The sequence below is a fragment of the Takifugu rubripes genome, chromosome 16 (assembly GCF_901000725.2).
Source record: "Takifugu rubripes chromosome 16, fTakRub1.2, whole genome shotgun sequence".
In the NCBI taxonomy this organism is placed as follows: Eukaryota; Metazoa; Chordata; class Actinopteri; order Tetraodontiformes; family Tetraodontidae; genus Takifugu; species Takifugu rubripes.
In genome coordinates, this window is record NC_042300.1 from 4,206,859 (window position 1) to 4,227,147 (window position 20,289).

Below are 20,289 nucleotides of genomic sequence, written 5' to 3' on the forward strand. Positions count from 1 at the left end.
CTTCACAGGCTAAAAGTGGCCATTGCTGTCACTGTGAGCAAACGCCCAGAGATGTGAGACGATAAAATCCAACATGTGCTGTAGAGACTGTCCCGTGCCTGCTCTATATGTGAGTTCACCCCACGATGCCTCGCGGGCACACTTGGAAGGGAACCAAAAGTTAGCCTCGGCCGTGGCTTTGACCACGAGCGGCCCCTCCCTTTCAGAGCAGATTCCACACAGCACTCACAGCTATTTTCAGTCCAGAATGGGAGAATTTCATGTCAGTGTGTCAGCGGCCCCCACTTCTTCACTTTCACAGAAGACATAGAAGCACATGATCCCAATAGCGAGCGTCACTTTTTAACTGAATGAGCCGTGGCTGCATGTGACAGCGATTTGACTGAGGAAGCCTCTTTTTCCAAGGTTGAATTGAATTTAACAGTGAATTAGGGATGCATATTTTTGAGGAGACGATGTGGATCAGGAATATTTCAAGGCTTCTTTACATTTCAAAGTGACAAGGAAGCCAAAATGGTCGTTTGTTTCGTTCTAGAAACAACCACTTGTATTTTAGATCAGGTTTTAGTCATTAATATATCATTTAGTTACTTTAGAATTTCCATGTCAGGGGAGCAGCAGATCTTGTGGCTCTGGTTTAGCAGTAATTTAAAGTGTTAATGATCAAATTTGCATCTTAAACCTGTTGCTTTCTTTCTGAAGACGGCGTGTTTTCGGGAGGAACGTGACGTGTTGGTAAATGGAGATTGCCAGTGGATCACCACCCTGCACTACGCCTTTCAGGATGAGAATAATCTGGTAATCCATCATTCTGCTCCTACCAGCAAAAACACTTGACGTGTTAGCAGAAATGGTCCGTGTCATGCATCGGCTTCTTCCTGTCTCAGCCGCATTAGTCCAAACTTTGCTCCCTTCAAGAGTAACAACACTTCTTTTGTGCAGATCCACCTGCCCTGCTGGTCGGGTCATTTATAGAAAAAAGGGTTCCATGTAGTCATGACGGCCCGTCGGAGGCTGACCAGGACATTCATTGTGTAACCACAAAGCTCACCGTGACTTAGAATTGTAGGAAACCAGGCAGCAGTGTTTAACGCAGCCAAAGAAAGCATTTATGTAAAAGACCAAAAGAATTCCTTTGCTGCTTGTTGACTGGCTTTCCAGCAAAGTTTTTTCCTGGCTTTCATTGGATATTGGAGGCAGTTCTCTGCCCTCCAACCTCACAGTTTCTGTGACCTCGGGTTCAAATGCCAGGACAGCCTGCTGTACCATTTCCAACATTCTCACAACAAATCCTTATCCCTGGACACTCCTTAAAACTTAAAAAAAAAACACACCACTGCCCACTCAGCCATCTATTTTTAGGAAAAACCCTCAAAAGTTTACAACTATTTTAGTGCTCCCCACCCTCTGTAGTAATGATTCTATGGCGGAAAAAAAAGGAGTCCTTCACTAAACACATCACTGATATCACACAACATTTCTGTAATTGCTGAAAATGTGTCTTCTCTGCTGGTCCTCTTGTCGCCCCAGTACCTGGTCATGGACTACTATGTGGGTGGTGATCTGCTGACGCTGCTCAGTAAGTTTGAGGATCGGCTGCCAGAGGAGATGGCCAAGTTTTACCTGGCTGAGATGGTGCTGGCTATCGACTCTGTTCACCAGCTTCACTACGTCCACAGGTGAGGAGCAGGGAGAATAGAGTGTGTGTGAGTGTGCGTTCAATTATGTTTCAGAGAGAAAGAGCTGAGCAGTAAGTCCCAATCATGGATGTTAAGTGCCTTTAAATTGCTGCACAGGCAGTTTTCCAGCTGTGGGAGCCACGATGGAGTAATGAAACTCCTGTAGTGCTCATGTTTGTCTTCATTCATCACTGAAGCCTGTCAATACTGCTGACTAAATTATACACTGTATTAGTTTGTTTTCCTGTGTGTTATTATTTCCGTCTTGGAATGTTCCCTGTTGGGGTTGGCGTGTTCGAGAGACTGTTAGTGTGACGCGTGTAAGGGGAAGCTCATAGTCGACCTGCAGAGTTATTGCTTTGGCAGCTCGTCTCGGCTGTTTTTGCGGTTCACACTCATTTTCAGGAACACGAGTAATGTGATTTGCAGAAGCTGTGCACAGCCTGTCAGTCTGAAATGCCACCGAACGCTACCTGCTCAGCAACCGTGCACAGTTTGGGACCAGAGCCTGCGTGTGCAGCTACGACCAGGAAGTAGAGAATGTGTCCCGCCCACAGGGCCGCCCAGCCAATCATGACCAGAGTTTAGCTGTCAATCATGATGTAATCAGGCATCAACATGATAGATGCTATAGGACTTGCATGATGTTATCTGACTGTGGAAGTTTGGGGGGAGAAAAGATGGGGACGAGGGGAGGATGCAGCTTCCCTTACAGTCCCCTCGTGGAGGGTTTGGAACCATAATGATGGGGTAAAGGGAGCCTGTGGGTGGGGGTGTGGTGCTGTTACCTCCTGCCTATGTTCCAACTCCCCCCATCCCCCATCCCCCAACACACACACACACACACACACACACACACACACACACACACACACACACACACACACACACACACACACACATACACACACACACTCACTCAACATATTTGTGTGGTATGTTCTCTTTGTACAGGATGGAGACGGCCATGCGGGTCCCCCGGGGAGGGTGTGCCCTGATGGCTGGGCCCATCTGATGTGTGTGTGTGTGTGTGTGTGTGTGAGGATGAGGGTTTGTGTGTTTATCTCTGCCTTGTATGTGGGTTTTTCCTATTTTCATGACTTGAGGCGCAGTGTTTTTCCCTATAATTTGGAGGTTCTAATGTCAATTAAACAGAAAACCAACCAGCCTCTATTCATGGCTCACTTTCAGTTACACCAAACACACAAACAAATGTCTGTGGGGCAACATAAATGGGCAATTTGTGGGTGTTGTTGAGGGCAATAACGTTCTTGTTTTCTCTCATGGGAATTACAATTTTTCATTGGCTTATAATGCCTTTTAGCCGGGTGCTTTTAATTCTGAAGATACAATATAGTTCTTGTGTGGCAACTCTTTAGTTAGTGAAATTAATGCATTCCGGTCATAATTTTTCTCATGGTTAAATTCAGTTTGGTTACTGACTGACTGTTTTATTTATCCCTGTTGTGTTAGCTGTGAAGTCTCCCCAGCAGCAGCCATCCTTCATGCTAACAGAACATGCTACACACGACGCGCCTGTGTGTTAAACTGCACTAACTAAACAGTCTGAGTGCTGACAGTCCCACTGTAAACAGACAAGAAGGAACATGGTAGCCAAGCAACGTCAATGCTACAAACAACCCCTAATCCAACACTAACTGTTGATTTAACAGATTCCATTTTTAGTGTCCAGAAATAACACAAACGTACCTTCAGTAATACCCTTTTCAAGAAAACAAAATCCTTTTTTTGTTCCTGAATGGTACTTTAAATGGTCGATTAATCACGTCAGTTGTCACCGATAATGTTTGTTGGTTTCTGAGAAGAAGGGGTGGTCTTATGAGTTCTTGAATGGGACTGGAACCTTTTCATTCAGAATCGGCTCCCAACCAGAAACAGCTCGCTTGTCGTCACTTTTTCCAGACTTCTGATGAGTAAACCTGTTAAATTCCATTATTTTGGACATGCAATGTGTTTTGCTTTGAAGTAGCTGACCTGGTCACGGCGCTGGCTCATCTAAAATTAAAATGTTTAATCTTGTTGACACTGATGAAGCTAAAAAGATCCCCCGATGAAAGAAAGAAGAGCAAAGAGCCCTGAGGTCATCCTTCTGTCCCACTCACCCAACTCCCATGGGATTTGAGTGTGTTAGATATGACCCAAAGGGACTGTGTGTGTGTGTGTGTGTGTGTGTGTGTGTTTTCATTTGTTTAGTGGTCAGTGATGTGCATGGCCTCCCAGAGGGGCCTTACTAACCTTTCAATAGTCTATCTCAGCATGGCTTTGTGCTGCCTAGCATCACATCTGTCTGCTAAAGGACAGCTGTGTGTGTGTGTGTCTGTGTGTGCTGGGTAGATTTGGGGGTTGGATGCATGTGAGCAGGAGAGGATGGAGATGTAGGTGAGGGAGTGACGGTCCTCATCTGTCCACTGCGTCTCATTGTCCCTCCCCTTATTGATCAGGGCCATGTGTCCCGTCACAGACTGGTGGTCTGAGACAGAACGGGACTCAACTCAACTGATCAAAGCACAGTTTAAACACGCTAAATGAAAATACTTTAGTAGTGAGCCTGCGGCCGAGTGTATGTCGGTATCAAGTGATGCCAGAAATCACAGCCAGCGGCTCTTTGAACCATCGGTGAACGGCTGCCTGGCTGGTGCCTGGATGACATCCCCCGTCTGTGTGTGTGAGGTGGTGTCCAGATGGCCTTCACAGATGGATACTGTGGTCTTAGAAGAGATTAGCTCCCTCTGTTCTCATCTCTGCACTGCTCCTTAAGACCGCAGGAGCCCCGTGACACAGTAGCCCATTTAGATATGCTAACTAGCATAGCGCTGCCGTGCCTTGGCACCACATACTCTGGACACGCAGCGGGAGTCGTCCACGTGCTCCGTTAGCCTTCAGCGGGGTGGTTGATGTGACTATCAAGGTGGTCAGAGTCAGGGTAACACAATATGAAATTGCCAAGCAGAGTTCAGGGGTCACATTTCCTTTATTGCCGTTGAGTGAAAGACCTGGCAGAGAGGAAGTGAGAGAAGAAGAGAGGGGAGTGGGCAGACGGGCTTTGCTGGGTACTAAATGGTTTATCGGTGGCAGCATCGGCGCCGCGCCCACCCCCACTGAGCCGTTTGTCTGGCACACACACATTTGCATACACACCAGCAGGCACGAGTTCACACACACTCACACATTGAGCAGGAGTGTCCGTTGTAGATTGTGGCTTTCAGGCAAATGACACACCTGTGTATACACACACACACACACACGCACGCACGCATGCACGCACACTATCTTCCTTTAATTTTAAGTTTGCAAATATTTTTCATTTGGGATGTACTGTCTTTGTCTTCAGTCTTCAGGTTTCCACCTGTTCCATTAGCATTTACTTTAAATGTCACGAGGGAACTTGCAAAATCGGCATTTTTACTATTGAATGTGTAAAGTTGGAATAAAGTGGTTAATGTCTGATTTTAAATTTCAGGTTTCAGACATTTCCTTTCGAGAAATGTTGCGAAGCCTTGGATGATTAACTTCTCCCAGCATGTAAAAGCTCTTCTAAAGGTTAAAAATGTTCCACAGATTCTGTTTCTAACATTATAAAGCCGTTAGCCAAAAGCTGCATACTTTTCCTCCTGTTGTAGCCAAATGTGCGTCCTCTTGCCTAAGCTGTCGAAGATGTTGAGGTTTGAGTTTCTAAAGTTAAGAAGACAGTTCAGAAACCTTAGAGCAGCCTGGGAGTCCAAGATAAATCTCCTTTTTCAAGCCATAAAAATTTTATCGGAGAGATCTAAATCCTCAGTGGCCCTGTTCAAAGAACACAACCTTCAGGAGACCTGACGCTTATTTTTATGTGCGTTTGTTCCCGCCAAAGTTCATGTTTCTCCATAGAAATGTACGTATTTGGGTACAGAGTGTGGTTTCCCTCTTAAATACTGCGTTCAGATCCAGTTTGGAAAGCGGCGTCCAATCTGGAAGTCATCTTGGAGCAGTCGAGATCTTCAGAAAAGAGGCGTGATGTAAACTGAGTTAGAAAGAGCTTCTATAGTGTGTTTTGAAGCTTGCCCACCTCCTCCCCCCACCCCAGGAGACGGGACTATTAACGCTGCTGGAGGATGACTGAGCCTTGAAAAGCTCTGTGGCTGATGACACATGAAAGGAACCTTCAAGAAACGCTCATATCTGCTCAATCTGGAGTCACATACGTACGTGGAGAGTGGTGTGTGAGGATTTCATTAGATTTAACACATTCACTCCTGCTTCCTTACATCAAATTGGTGAAAATGGTTTGGCAGGAATCTTATGGACATCATTTGTGACCTCATTTTAACTGTTATGGGGCGCAGGTTGGTCTGTTTGAAGCCAATATTCAATCTCTCCTCTCCTCTCCTCTCCCTCTCCCTCTCCCTCTCCTCTCTTCTCTTCTCCTCTCCTCAACCTTCTCCGCTGTTAACCCCCCTCCTTCTATATGCAATGCTAACTGTTGTTAACGATCGCAGCAGCATGGTTGTTCCACCTCAGTGGCACATTGTTTTTACAGATGTCCAGTCTGGACCTCCACAGAACCCCAGATTAACCCTCCATAATTCTTCACGGGGAGGCCTGACAGAGGTCTGATTGATGCATGTCTCATTAACGCCCTTGGAGAGCCCTCAGCTCATCTGTTAATATACAAATAGCACCTTTAATTTTTCCTTGTCCTATAAATGGACCTGAAGTATTGTTTAGGATCAAACCACCAACAGAGCCCACCTCAGTTACTGGACCTGGGTCTTGCTGTTCGGTCTAGACCAGTCAGGAGGACGGCTGCACAGCTCTAATGTTTCAAATCAAACTGAAAGTCCAAACCAAATGGGCTAGGTGGAAAGCACCCAAAGACCACCGTGGAAGATAAGAGTGTCCTTCTAACTGGACCCACCTGTTGTTGACAGATGTTGTAGGGTCTAAATGAACTCCAAACATTCATTTTATTTCCATTTTATGGACAGTGTCTGAGGGACATTGAGCCTGTCCAGCCGGTCAAGCTGCCAGACAGAAGACCTCGTGTAACGGCGAATCCCACTAATTGGAATCAAGCCGCAGTCCCAGGATATATTATAAACACATCATTAGCGGTAGTAATACAGAACAGATGCAGAACGAGGAGGAATTCTGCAGTGGTTGCCATGTACACATCTGCAAAAGAATGTGTTGTCAGGAGCCCCCCCCCCCCGGCCACCTAATTCGCCTGTGCTCACAAACACTGTTGGCGAAGCTGACGGGAGTGGATCCCCGAAGGTCACAGGGTTTTTTTCTGGGGTAGGAGAGTGTTAAAGGTGCTTGCTGTGCAGTTTTGATGTGAATTTGTCGCACACAAGGATCGATTGTGTCTCCTGTTTAAGCCGTTGGCTTCTAGAGCGAGTCGAGAAGTGAAATTTCCACAGGTTGTGTGATTTAATTACATGGCGACGGTTCTTCTTCCTCTCGTTTCAGGGACATAAAGCCGGACAATATTCTGCTGGACATGAACGGCCACATCCGCCTGGCTGACTTTGGCTCATGCCTCAGACTCATGGAGGACGGGACGGTGAGATGTTTTCCTCTATCGCCCTGCTGCTAACGCTTCCGCGGCTCCAAAGCAAACATACCAGAGCTTAAACTGACCTCCTCATCAACCCTCGGGGGTCTCCAAGCAGGAGCATGTGGTTCAGTGGGTTGGCTGTGCCTCCGCATCCTGATTCTGACAGTTCAGAACCAAACGGTCAGAGAAGTGTCACCGTTCCTTCCCGTGGCGTTAGCATAACTGGGGGCTCGGGAACCATTTTTGGAACACTGCTACAGATGGAAGCGATGAATGACGACCTGCTTGACTAATGATAAGAGAAGATGTCATTGGTCTTTAGACTATTAAAAATGGCTTCCTGAATAACAGAAGTTTCGCCAAAATGTCAGAGATTCAGATTCCAACATGTTTTTTTCCCCCCCTCCTCCTCTCTGACAACCATTTGTAAAGAATTCTACACCAGAATATTCCAGAATACTGACATCTGCTTTTCAATTCAGAATTCCCCTAAAATCTTGGCGTGTTGTTTCGTTATTGCTCAGTTTGGCTTTTTGTTTCTGCTCTGCGATGCTTCAGTTTTTTCCCAGACATGTTTGCTAAATAGAATTTTAACTATCGTGGCCAACAGTATACTTTGATGTGTTAAGATTTGGGCTTCTTCTCTCCAGGTCCAGTCCTCAGTGGCTGTGGGGACTCCTGATTACATCTCCCCAGAAATCCTGCAGGCCATGGAGGATGGGAAGGGCAAGTACGGCCCCGAGTGTGACTGGTGGTCTCTGGGCGTTTGCATGTATGAGATGCTGTACGGAGAGACTCCGTTCTACGCTGAGTCTTTGGTGGAAACCTATGGGAAGATCATGAACCACATGGTGAGGGTGTGCTCCACACCACACCCAAGTTCTCCAGTTTTAAATTTGATGCCGGGAACCTTGACGGAACGCCCTTCCTTTCCTCCCAGGAGCGATTCCAGTTCCCCCAGCAGATGACTGACGTGTCGGAGGAGGCCAAAGACCTGATCCGCAGACTCATCTGCAGCCGGGAGCACCGACTGGGTCAGAACGGCATTGAGGACTTCAAGCACCACCCGTTCTTCACTGGTACAGTCTCACCACACGGATCTTCTTTTAATTTCCAGTTGCAGTCGGAGGAACGCCGTGAACAACAGCACGATTAAACAGACGTGACTCAGCTTCTATGCCTTGTTTTCAGGTATCGATTGGGAAAACATCCTGACATGCGAGGCCCCGTACATCCCCGAGGTCAGCAGTCCTACAGACACCTCCAACTTCGATGTGGACGACGACTGCTTGAAGAACTCCGTGAGTGCAGAGCGACGCCACACGGTCAACGTGTTTTTAGAGTTGCATAAGACATGAAGGGATTGTGTTTTTAATATGGCTGAATCATTTCTCAGGAAACCATGCCTCCTCCCTCCCACACGGCCTTCTCTGGACTCCATCTGCCCTTTGTGGGGTTTACATACACAAGTAAATGGTGAGTGTTACCGTGGAGATCAGTTACACAATTTACAGTACCTGCCTGTAAATAAGGGTTGTTTTTGCAGCTGTGCCGTTTTTGGCAGTTTTAAATCCCTGCAAAGCTTGAAGAAAGTGGAAGTCATTCAAGATTACAAATGTCTTTTTTCCTCATCTGTTGTATGACGGGAGCTGAGGTGTAGATTAGATGATGTAAATGGACAGATTTTTGCCAGACAGACGTTCTCCCGTCTTATCTCTCCATCCCAAAGAGGCAGAGGAGTATTAAATTAGCTCCCCTCCCTAATAAGGTGATGTTCATGCCTCGTCTTCACGCTGAAGGCGACCCGTGAGAAAGCAACAAATCCACCATGACTTCCTTATCTCTTTGAGCTTCAGTGATAATGACCAGTTCCACCCTTTCTCCCCGTCCTCCCTACTCCTCTCTTTCTTTGTGTTACTGCTGTTCCCCTCCCCTCCTCCTGCTCCCTCTCCTCCATGAGTCAACATTCTCCGTCATCTGTCTGTAGTTCACTTCTCCTTCTCTTCTCCGCTGCATCCCTGTCATTTCAGTTTGAACTCAGAAATGTTGGAACCTTCATCTTTATCAGAATGTCTCTGATGCCAAACGCAGCAAAAACCGCATCCACAAACCATATTTTAGCTCTGAAACGCTGGTTAAAGATGGAAACTGTTACCGCCTCCATTAAACACTTCTCCTCTTCCCCATGTAGTACCTTATCCGACCGGGGGTGCCTGCGACAGTTGGCCGTGGAACCCGGTAAAGCAGGTAAGGTTCAGCTGGACCTGGATGTCCAGCGCAGCCTGGAGGACAGCTTGGCCACGGAAGCCTACGAGAGGAGGATCCGCCGCCTGGAGCAGGAAAAACTAGAGCTGACACGCAAACTGCAGGGTGAGTTCTGCGACAGATGAGCTGTTTAAGTCTCCAAATAAATGGAAGCCTGTTAAGATAATGATATTCTATATATATTATGAAATGCTTCTGAATGTTCCGTCACAGAGTCGACGCAGACTGTGCAGGCCCTGCAGCACCAGACGGGCGAGGGGCCTCTCAGCACTAACAGGGAAGTGGAGATCAGGAGCCTGAAGAGTGAGATCGACGTGCTCAAGAAACAAATCGCTGGTCAGAATCAGGATATTTACTATTTTTAGCCCAGGGAGACACCTCGGAGGCTCTCGGCAACGTGCAGTAATTGACAAATGCTAATTGCTTTTTACGTGCATAACTGCAGAAGCTGTTGGATATGTAATTATAATTTGCTGATCTTACCAAAAACGGGCTGATGTTAAATGTTCAGTAGATTTCTTGAGAGTGGGGTTTAGCGGAGATTACACTTTCTCTAGGTGGAATTTAGACTCTCCGAAGGCAAAATTCAGCACGTAATTTCGTGTTTGTTTGTGTCAGACTCGGGGCAGCTGGAGAAGCAGCTGGAGGATGTGTCGCTGGCTCGCCGGGACCTGGAGGACTCATCCAGACATGTCAAAACTCTGGAGAAACAGATGAAAGCTATCACACAGGAGCGTGACGAGTTGCACAAGGTAATCTGAGTGAAAGGAACGGGTGTGATGTTTTAATCCTCCTGTTAACCCTAAATGCTGTTTCAGGAGACAACGACAATGTTAGTCGCTGATTACAGAGCAGATTCAGACGCAACTTAAGGGGCACTAAAGCCTCTAAATCTCCCCAATTCCCGTTTTCAGGATATCCTGGAGGCCACAGAGAAGCTCAGGTGCCAGTCGAAGGAGCTGAAGGAAGCCCACAGCCAGAGGAAACTGGCCATGCAGGAGTTTTCAGAGCTTAACGAGAGACTCACAGACCTCAGGTTGGACCGTCGATGCGCTCTTAATATTATTGTAATACACCTGTTCCAAAGCTAAATGTAATGCCTCCATCCTGCTGCTCCTCCCAGGTCAGCCAAACAGCGCTTAGCTCGGCAGCTGCGTGACAAGGAGGAGGAGATAGAGAGCCAGACTCAGAAGGTCGAGGCTCTCCGCCTTGAGGTGCGGAAGGCAGAGAGGGCGAAGAAGGAGGTAGAGTAGAACCCCCGTGGTTGCTAGAACCCCCCCGTTATCTCCTGCTTATTGGTTGGTTGACACTTCTGTACTTTCCAGTTATCACTGGCACCTTTTGTAAGGACCTGAAGAGCTCTGTTGATGGTGCAACTTGTAATTTACCAGTTAAATACTTGCAACACATTTGAGTTGCTCCATCCTGGAGCTTTGGTCTTTATTTTTTGGAGCAGAGAATGCAACAATTGGCCTCCTAATGTCATGTTATATAAAACATCGGTTACAAATTGCACCATTTTTATAGGTAGATTTCTGATGTGCTGATGCTCCCACTTGTAGTTTATTGTGCACAGTGGGAACCTATTCTGAAATGGGTATAAGGGAAAATAGTCATTTATCATCCCATCCATTTATCAGATGGAATCCCAGGCGGAGGAGCAGTCAGTGGAGACTCAGAAAGAGAGGAAGCTGAGGGAGCGAAACGAGCAGTACAGCCGACAGCTGGAGGAAGAGCTGGAACGTCTGAAGGTAAGTGGGCAAACAGGCGACTCTGTAGCCAGCGTGTCCTCATCAGACCTGGTGTGGGTTCTGGTACGGAGGATGTTAACACCTCAACTTCTCCTCCACCTCCAGTTGAAGCAGGCTGGCTCCTCCACAGCCCCGACCTCTGTGGACCAGGCTCAGGAGGTGGGACGCCTGCGTGGAGACTTGGAGAAGAAGACGCTGCTGTACGAGGAGGAGCTGGCGCGCAGGGAAGCCCAGCACAGCGCCGAGCTGAAGGCTCTGCGCAAAGAGCTGCGAGACGCAGAGAGCCAACACCTTGCTCTCCAGAAGGAGGTCCTGGTTCTCAAAGACAAGCTGGAGAAAACTCGCCGTGAGAGGTACTTAAGTCCATTTCTGCATCATGTTCTCATCAAAACAAATGAATCCTGTTTTATGGTATCTACATTATTGCAGCCTCAATATTTGTGTCCTTCATTGTTCTTTTCAGTCATCATTGCATCAGGTAATTTCCGTTTAATTGAAGCTCATATCTCTTTTAGTTCTCTTGTTTCCACCCATCCATGTGTCCTCGTGTCACTCGTCTTTGTCATTCTATAAAAAATATTAAATAGCAGAAGATGAAGGCTGTATTTGTCTTGCTGACCTCCTGGTTGGTACTGGGGGCATCCGATCCTGTTCTGAGAACTGCTGCTTTAGTGGAATTTTAATGAAATCTGGTGTTTTGAGGTGAGCTTTAGAGCGGTGTTTGTGTAGCCTGCTGCCCATCTGCCCTTCCTCTCATGTTCTTCTCACTACTTTCTAAATCACGTTCAAAGGCTACTGGATCAGACTCTAACTGCATTAATGTGTTTGGGCTGAATAATGTTTGAATTTGGGAAATATGCAGATCCACATGGGGGCAGGCGGGAGGTCAGCTGAGCCTTTGATTGGGTTTTTCATATTTTCCCCCTCCTTTAGATTTATGGTCCTGTAATGTAAAGTGACAGCTCAGAGCAGCTGCCCCCCCACCTCAGAATCTCTGAATAAAGTCCCATTGTTGAAAGATTAAAGGAATTAACTTTGCAGCTGTGAATTCAGGATATAGAATAAACGAACTGCAGTCTCCTGCCGCCACTACTTCACCTTTGTCTCCCATTCTGCTCTCCAGTCAAAGCGAGCGTGAAGAGTTCGAGGCCGACTTCAAGGAGAAGTACGAGCGGGAAAGAACCCACCTCACCGAGGAAAACAAGAAGCTGTCGAGTGAGCTGGATAAGGTAAAATATTTGTTCAGATATGCTCAAAATAATGAAAACACTCACATTTAGAACAGGTTTGTCTTGCTTTCGCAGCTGGTGGCACACACACACACACACACACACACACACACACACACACAGAGGATGTAGGCACACGTTTCCCTGACCCCAGGTTACCCCACCGGTCTGGCCCAAACCCTGTCATCACATTCTTGCCCCCACCCTGCACCTCCCGGCTACGCCAAAGAAATCACTGTTAAATACCCACCATAAAAACAGCCGCGCTCGGATGGAGCGACGCTCTGTTGACTTTGGAAGTTCAGAAAGACTTCCAGTAGGATTTGGTGCTGTGGCGGTGGGAGGCACGTTTGGAACAAAGTGTCTGCGTTTTGTTTTCAAAGTCTGATAAAAGCAGAAAATATCTGGATGAAGCGGCGGGAACGTGGGAGCCACCGGAGTGATGGCAGGTTACAGCTGGAGTGTTATTCTGTTATTTCACATCCTGAGGAACGATGTTTGGAAAAGCTTAAGCCATCAAGGGAGATTAGACCCGTCTGTGCACATGTTTTAGTGTCTATACTTGATTTATGCGTGAAAACTCTCGGACTTCTATCAGCTTCGAGCTTGGTTTCCTTATTCTGTTTTGGCTTTTAAAGCAACTTTTACATTTTAGACTGGTGGCGCTCAAATCAGGGATTAAAGTCCGGCCTCTCGGCTCCACAGACTTTTCCTAAAAGCCTCGTAGATGCAGTATTTTCTATGAGGAATCATCTTCTCGATAAAGTTTGACCGAGTCTTTTTGTGCCAGATGTTATTTTGATTTTTAACCAGCTCCATGGTTTAAAGAAATGACCAAATTACAAGCGATTCTGTTTATATTTAGTGATTCAGGAAAACGCTGTGATCCCTCTGCAGGAGGGGCCTGGCTGTTAAATCTGATACAGTCTGCAGCAGCCTGGTGATTTATTTCACACCTCAGCACAGTTGTCGTGTTCAGCCTCCAACAGGAGCTCATGTGTCCTTTATTTGACTGACGCCTGCATCTTTATTGTTCAGAAATTAAAAATGGAGATCGGGAAATACCAGAGTCACAAACTAAACTCTGAGGAAGCAGGAGGCGTATAAAGACTAACTCTGTGCTTCTTCTGTCTCCTCTCAGCTCACCAGCACGTTTGAGAAGGTGAGCAGCTCCAACAGGCAGCTGGAGGACGAGATGAGGGAACTCGCCGACAAGAAGGAGAGCGTCGCTCACTGGGAGGCTCAGATCACAGAAATCATCCAATGGTGAGACGCACACATGTGCACTCCGTCAAACAACTTGCTGAGACACCCAAACACACTCCTGACTTGTGCACTAGTCAGTTGGGTGGCTGCAACATTTCTGTAATGCCAGCGAGGACCTGAGGGCTCGCAGACCTGCCCTTCCTCTCAGATCACTTCCCTGAGCAGCTGGCGAGGTGTCAGCTGCCCAGCTTCCCTCTGCTGGAAGAGGCTGCAGTCTTCACATACTGCAGATTACACACACACACACACACACACACACACACACACACACACACACACACACACACACACACAAACATTCAGCGGTCCAAAAATACACTAATTAATTTAGAGATGTTGATGCTGCCCTCTGGTGGAGATGATGAACTACTGCAACATACTGTTTAAACACGGAAACAGGAACTTTTTTTTAAAGCGCGTGTGTGTTTAATAAAAAAGTGTGTCAGTGTGCGTTTGTGCCGGAGCTACTGAGTGCAAAGGATATGTGATTAAAGTTAGCTATATCCTGTGTGTGAGCAGCTTTAGAACACACACCGGGGTGTTGTCTCAAACAGGGTGTTTTATTTGTGCATGTCTAAATGCAAATGTGTGTTTGCGGCAGGGTGAGTGATGAGAAGGATGCTCGAGGTTACCTGCAGGCTCTGGCCACGAAAATGACAGAAGAGCTGGAGGGTCTCAGAAACACCAGCCTCGGCGCGAGAGCAACGGTGAACACACACGAACACACACGCGCTCTCACTCAGTAACTGTCCTGTTATGTACCTGTGGTGTTGACACCTATCTGTACCTATCTCAGGACATGCCATGGAAGATGCGCCGTTTCGCCAAGCTGGACATGTCGGCGCGTCTGGAGCTGCAGTCGGCTCTGGATGCTGAGATCAGAGCCAAGCAGGGCATCCAGGACGAGCTGAACAAAGTCAAAGCAGGCAACATCTCTACAGAATGGTACGCTAACACCGTTACTGGCAACAGAACAGCAACACCTCAAACATCCGACGCATGATTGACGCTTTTGTCGGGGTTTACCAGTAAACTGCAGGATATGGAGAGTAAGAACCAGGAGCTGCTGGCTGAGATCGACAGGTTGAAGAAAGAGACGGAGGAGCTGCGACTACGACGAGGTAGAGTGGAAACGGGTCACGTGGGGCCGCCCTGGCCTCTGAGCCGTCCTGTGACCGCCTGAGTTTAAACCCTCTTTGATGGTTTTAAACTTGCAGTTGTATTATTTGTCTGGTGTCTGTAGGTGTCAAGCACCAGGATTCCCAGAATTCCTTCCTGGCTTTCCTCAACGCCCCCACCTCAGCGCTGGACCAGTTCGATGTAAGTTCCTCCTCTGAACCGAAAACTCGCCTGTGCTTTTTCTTCTTTCTGTTGCCGTTTTGTTCAGACCAATGTTTTTGTTTCTTTCTTGCTTCATTCACTGGTTCACCAGGACTCTTATTCTTCATCCTCATCTTCTTTAATAGAGTTTTGGGAAGACGTAAGTTTGTAAGATGAGTGTGTCTGTAACAGTAGCTGAGACGATCTGTCCAAAAGATTCTGCATCAACAACTGAAACTCAGCACAAACACTGCAAGAAATGTCAGTTTGGCCATTTTAAATAATGAAAAAGTATTTAAAAAAAAAAAAAAAAAAACACTGGAAAGCAAAACAGTCACCAGATGTAGCTGTTATTTGCATTTTTAAATCAGTTTTTCTGCATTTAGATGACAAATTTTCAAAGGGAATTTTGATATGAGTGACGATTTTTGCAGCGTTGTGCATTTTATTTAGCAGCGTGCTAGTTGTGAGCCGGCTAGGAAGCTAATGGAATGGCTCTGCCTAGCTTGGCTCAAATAATGCTCCAGCTGTATAAAACTCCAAACTAGCATCTCAGAATCATGTGTAGCTTCTTGTGTTTGTATTTTTCCTCATTGTGCTCCACCAGCTCCTTGTTTTCCAGCTGTTTCCTTTTTTATCACCTTGTTTTTTTCCCCGTGTTTCCAACAACGGACCATCCGTCAGCTCCTCCTCGGCCCCGGTGGACAGAAGTCATAAACACACCTGACAATTACAGAATATCAACGGATTTGTAATTGCTGTTGCTGATGTCACCGACGCCAACGTTGGCGTTCTCCTTCAGACTGTTGAAGTGTTTTCAGCCTCTCTAACACACGTTCATCTGTCTCTGCCGCTCTCTTTCTCTGCCACCCAAGCGCTCGCCATCCGTCGGCCCAGCTAGCAAAGGCAGACGTGTAAGCACCATCCCTGCTCTCTCAGATCACTGATTTTCGTGTCTGAATGTGCCGTGCTGTCCCCGTGGCTTCCTTGTTCACTCCCTCCGTGTGTCTCCTGTGGTCCGACTGCATGACAGGGCTCTGGAAAACTGGAACTCTCGTGTTTTCTCTGGCACGGGTGTTTGTTGTTGTCTGTGTTGTTTTTTATTTTTATTTTTCGGTGTCGCTTTTTTCAGCAGCCGCGCATGATGAATGCTGTGCGTTTGTGGTTTCTGGAATTAGCATGGATAGCGTGTGGCTGTGTTATCCTGTGGGTGGCAGTAACGTTGTGGTGGTCCAGCAGAGACCACAACATCTGTTTATCCCGTCTTCCATTTCTCTGCAATGGCCGTTTAGCTTCTGCACGTTGTCCTCTGCCTTTACTAACCGTGATTCCTTCTCTATTCCTCCTTCTCATGGCTTTTTCTGTCCTTTCCCATCCTCTTCCGATATTCATTTCTCATCCTTTCTCACTCATCACTGCCTCCCTCCACTCTGCCTCTGTCCTCTCAGGTGGACTCCATGGATAACTTCACCCACCCCAACACTCCATCCCGAGAAGACGACCCAAAGTCTCACCTCAAGTCCCGCTCGCGCTCTCCCTCCATGGCCAGCGACATGGAGCCCACAGAGGTCAGAGGTTCCCGACCCGTCATATAATCCAATACTTAGTCTCTCACGTCCCGGCACGCAGACATGCTGCTTTGAGGTCACATATTTTGTGCTGCGATTGGACCAAAATGTTGCTTTAGTTCCTGGGTTGAGTCCTACGGGAAGAAACTCTGTTGTCTTGGCAACCAAGACCAAACGTGCATCGTAACACGTTTAGGGGCATTTTCCAGACTCTGCATTTCGGCCTCCGTTACCGCGGCTGCAATTATGGAGAAATGTAAAAAGTCCAATTAGAGGAGAACAACGTGACCGACTGTTGTTGAAGGTGTAAACAAACGTGCCGGTTGGAAGAGACGGGTCTAAATAAAGAAACCGCCAAACACTTGTCCGGTCGTTAAATGTAATTTTTAAAGGTTTTTGTAAAGGTTCTGAACCTGTGTGTGTTTCCATGACAGCTGATAGACCACCCTCCGCGTGCAGCCCAGACCCCCACCATGCGCCCAGGGGGGTACGGCAGTATCGGGCGCTCCTCTCCAAAGGTCAGTCATTGTTGAATCGCGCGTGACCGCAGATCTGCTGCCGTGTGTGTGTGTGAATGCTGAACGCTGTCGTCGCTGCAGTCCAAAGCACATCAGTTCGTGGTGAAGACCTTCAACACGCCCACCAAGTGTAACCGCTGCACGTCGCTGATGGTGGGGCTCATCCGTCAGGGCTGCACCTGTGAAGGTGAGGACCGGGGCTTCAGAGGGGGGGGGGGGATCTCCCAGTAAACCCAGTCACAACTCTGATCTGTCTGATCTGCCTCCTGCTTCCAGTGTGTAACTTCTCCTGCCATGTGACGTGCGCGGACAAGGCTCCGGCAGTGTGTCCTGTGCCCCCAGATCAGACCAAGGGCCCGCTCGGCATCGACCCCCAGAGGGGGATCGGGACTGTGTACGAAGGCCACGTCAGGGTGAGAATGTTTCTGTGGATTAACGCTGACGGGACACGAAGAAAGGCAACACTCAAAAAGTGTCTTTTATTCTTTTAAATTCAGGTGCCAAAGCCGACGGGGGTGAAGAAGGGCTGGCAGAGGGCCATGGCCGTGGTCTGTGACTTCAAACTCTTCCTCTACGAGCTGGGGGAAGGCAAAGCGACGCAGCCCAGCGTGGTGGTCAGCCAGGTCATAGACATGAGGTGGGAGGAGCTTCCAGGATCGGGTCTGGCGTTTACTCAGAAGCGCAAAAACATCCGTTCACGCCGCCGTTTTGCTCTCCTCTTCCAGGGACGAAGAGTTCTCTGTCAGTTCTGTCCTGGCCTCCGATGTCATCCACGCCAGCCGCAAAGACATCCCCTGTATATTCAGAGTGAGTCCTCCTCCGCCCCCACGCACAGAAGTCTCCGGTAACCTCTGACCTCTGACCGCCACGTCTGCTCCCCTCCCTCAGGTGACGGCGTCCCAGCTCTCCCCCTCCAGCAGCCACAAGCCCTCCATCCTCATCCTGGCCGACAGCGACCAGGACAGGAACAAGTGGGTGGGCCTCCTCAACGAGCTCCACCGAATCCTCAAGAAAAATAAACTGAAGGACCGTTTTGTGTACGTCCCCAAGGAGGCGTATGACAGCACGCTGCCCCTCATCAAGACCACGCAGTCGGCGGCCATCATAGGTGGGCATGGGTGCACTCGCATGGCCTCTGTCCCGTCCGTCTGTCCTCACTCTGACTCCTCCCACAGATCACGAGCGTGTCGCCCTGGGCAACGAGGAAGGTCTTTTTGTCGTCCACGTCACCAAAGACGGTAACGGCCTGTTAGCAGCTGGACTGACAGACGGAAACCACCTTACTGAATATCTCGCCGTGTCTTCCCCCAGAAATTATCCGTGTGGGGGACAACAAGAAGGTGCATCACATCGACCTGATGCTGCAGGAGCAGCTGCTGGCCGTCATCTCTGGCCGGAACCGCCACGTCCGCCTCTTCCCGACTCAGGCGCTGGACGGCCGTGAGACTGATTCCTACAAGCTGGCGGAGACGAAAGGCTGCCAGACCATCGCCTCGGGCCAGGTGCGCGGCGGCTCGCTCACCTGCCTCTGCGTGGCCATGAAGAGACAGATCATCTGCTACGAGGTCAGTGGCCCTCACCCCCACGCGGGTCTGCTCTTTTCTCCCCCTGAGCCCAGCGCTTGTTGTTCCGCAGGTGAATAAAGGTAAAGCTCGCCACCGCCGCCTGCGAGAGCTGCAGGCCCCGGGCAGCGTCCAGTGGATGGGGCTGCTCAGCGAGAGGCTCTACGTCGGCTATCAGTCGGGCTTCATCCGCTACAGGTGCTCCTTCAACAGGTGTTCTTCATCTTTGCTGTCTGCAGAAGGTGACCTAATACACCTGTCCTGTCCACAGCGTCCACGGGGACGTGTCCCCCGTCAGCCTGCTCCACCCAGAGGACCACACCCTGGCCTTCATCCCCCAGCAGAGCCTGGACGCCCTCTGCGCTGTGGAAATCTCCAGCAAGGAGCTGCTGCTGTGCTTCAGTTCCATCGGCGTGTACGTGGACTCTCAGGGTCGAAGGTCGCGCCAGCAGGAGCTCATGTGGCCGGCGATCCCCAACGCAGCCTGTGAGTGAGCAAGCGCACGTCCCCCGGTGGTCATTGTGAGCGGTGCTGATGAGACGCTGTCCTGTTGTCCAGGTTACAACGCCCCCTACCTGTCGGTGCACAGCGAGAACGCCGTGGACGTGTTTGACGTCAACAACATGGAGTGGATCCAGACCATCCCTCTGAAGAAGGTCAGTGGCTCTTCTCTGGCGCCACCTGCTGGACCAGATCGGGATCGTTTTTTTATTATTCACCTAAAACTGATAGGATAGTTTAAATGTGACGAGGTTATTATTAATTCCCCCCCCCCAGGTGCGACCTCTGAACGTGGACGGATCTCTGAACCTGCTGGGACTGGAGACGGTCCGACTCATCTACTTCAGAAACAAGATGGCTGGTAAGAATTTTCCAGCAGGTCACTGGAAAAGGTGCAGGCAGGACGAAAACAATAACAAATCCCAAATTCCTGTTAACGAAGTCATCCTCCACCTACCACACCGACCAGCCTCTTGATTTCAGCACTTTCCTCCCTCATTGGTGAATTTTCCGGGTCTTTTAAAACTCGGATTCGATGGGAAGTCGTTCTGGTTTGTTCCGAAGCGTCGCCATTCCAGCTGTTCCTTCGTGACAGGCTGGAGCGGATTTGCAACACTTTGTAGTCGGCCGTGTAAACACGCCTGAAGCCTCTGTTGTCACCTTCCAGAGGGGGACGAGCTGGTGGTTCCAGAGACGTCAGACAACAGCAGGAAGCAGATGGTGCGCAGCATGAACAACAAGAGGCGCTTCTCCTTCAGGGTTCCGGAGGAAGAGCGGCTGCAGCAGAGGAGGTAGATCACCGGTGACGCTGTCACATTAGGATTCCCGGATTGTGTGGAGATCAAAGATCAAAGGCTCCTCTCCGGTGCCGGCCGGCGGTTCACCTCCGTGTGTTTGTGTCCAGAGAAATGCTGCGAGATCCAGAGATGAGGAACAAGCTCATCTCCAACCCCACCAACTTCAACCACGTGGCCCACATGGGACCAGGAGATGGGATCCAGATCCTCAAAGACCTGCCCATGGTAGGAGCCCCGACGGACGGGCAGAGCCCGGAAGCGCGACCCCGTTCTCAC

General features: G+C 48.8%; 1 protein-coding gene across 3 annotated transcripts in view; it reads left to right on the top strand.

Moving 5' to 3' along the window:
* Positions 1 to 20,289, top strand: part of cdc42bpab (CDC42 binding protein kinase alpha (DMPK-like) b) — a 43,317-nt gene that overhangs the window by 18,862 nt on the left and 4,166 nt on the right. For 2 of the 3 annotated variants that reach the window (XM_029849235.1, XM_029849237.1), the window contains exons 4-39: positions 703 to 798; positions 1,531 to 1,679; positions 7,149 to 7,242; positions 7,887 to 8,087; positions 8,177 to 8,315; positions 8,428 to 8,537; positions 8,633 to 8,712; positions 9,428 to 9,606; positions 9,715 to 9,837; positions 10,120 to 10,253; positions 10,416 to 10,537; positions 10,625 to 10,745; positions 11,142 to 11,252; positions 11,358 to 11,605; positions 12,376 to 12,481; positions 13,623 to 13,747; positions 14,349 to 14,454; positions 14,544 to 14,692; positions 14,777 to 14,868; positions 14,991 to 15,067; positions 15,943 to 15,981; positions 16,516 to 16,635; positions 17,070 to 17,153; positions 17,235 to 17,340; positions 17,430 to 17,566; positions 17,651 to 17,790; positions 17,879 to 17,960; positions 18,042 to 18,261; positions 18,329 to 18,391; positions 18,465 to 18,718; positions 18,789 to 18,913; positions 18,987 to 19,201; positions 19,274 to 19,371; positions 19,493 to 19,577; positions 19,884 to 20,007; positions 20,121 to 20,238. In XM_029849235.1, coding sequence (XP_029705095.1) covers positions 703 to 798; positions 1,531 to 1,679; positions 7,149 to 7,242; positions 7,887 to 8,087; positions 8,177 to 8,315; positions 8,428 to 8,537; positions 8,633 to 8,712; positions 9,428 to 9,606; positions 9,715 to 9,837; positions 10,120 to 10,253; positions 10,416 to 10,537; positions 10,625 to 10,745; positions 11,142 to 11,252; positions 11,358 to 11,605; positions 12,376 to 12,481; positions 13,623 to 13,747; positions 14,349 to 14,454; positions 14,544 to 14,692; positions 14,777 to 14,868; positions 14,991 to 15,067; positions 15,943 to 15,981; positions 16,516 to 16,635; positions 17,070 to 17,153; positions 17,235 to 17,340; positions 17,430 to 17,566; positions 17,651 to 17,790; positions 17,879 to 17,960; positions 18,042 to 18,261; positions 18,329 to 18,391; positions 18,465 to 18,718; positions 18,789 to 18,913; positions 18,987 to 19,201; positions 19,274 to 19,371; positions 19,493 to 19,577; positions 19,884 to 20,007; positions 20,121 to 20,238 — 4,572 coding nt within the window. The remainder of the gene's footprint in view (positions 1 to 702; positions 799 to 1,530; positions 1,680 to 7,148; positions 7,243 to 7,886; positions 8,088 to 8,176; positions 8,316 to 8,427; positions 8,538 to 8,632; positions 8,713 to 9,427; positions 9,607 to 9,714; positions 9,838 to 10,119; positions 10,254 to 10,415; positions 10,538 to 10,624; positions 10,746 to 11,141; positions 11,253 to 11,357; positions 11,606 to 12,375; positions 12,482 to 13,622; positions 13,748 to 14,348; positions 14,455 to 14,543; positions 14,693 to 14,776; positions 14,869 to 14,990; positions 15,068 to 15,942; positions 15,982 to 16,515; positions 16,636 to 17,069; positions 17,154 to 17,234; positions 17,341 to 17,429; positions 17,567 to 17,650; positions 17,791 to 17,878; positions 17,961 to 18,041; positions 18,262 to 18,328; positions 18,392 to 18,464; positions 18,719 to 18,788; positions 18,914 to 18,986; positions 19,202 to 19,273; positions 19,372 to 19,492; positions 19,578 to 19,883; positions 20,008 to 20,120; positions 20,239 to 20,289) is intronic. The other variant, XM_029849236.1, reaches the window with a different exon arrangement.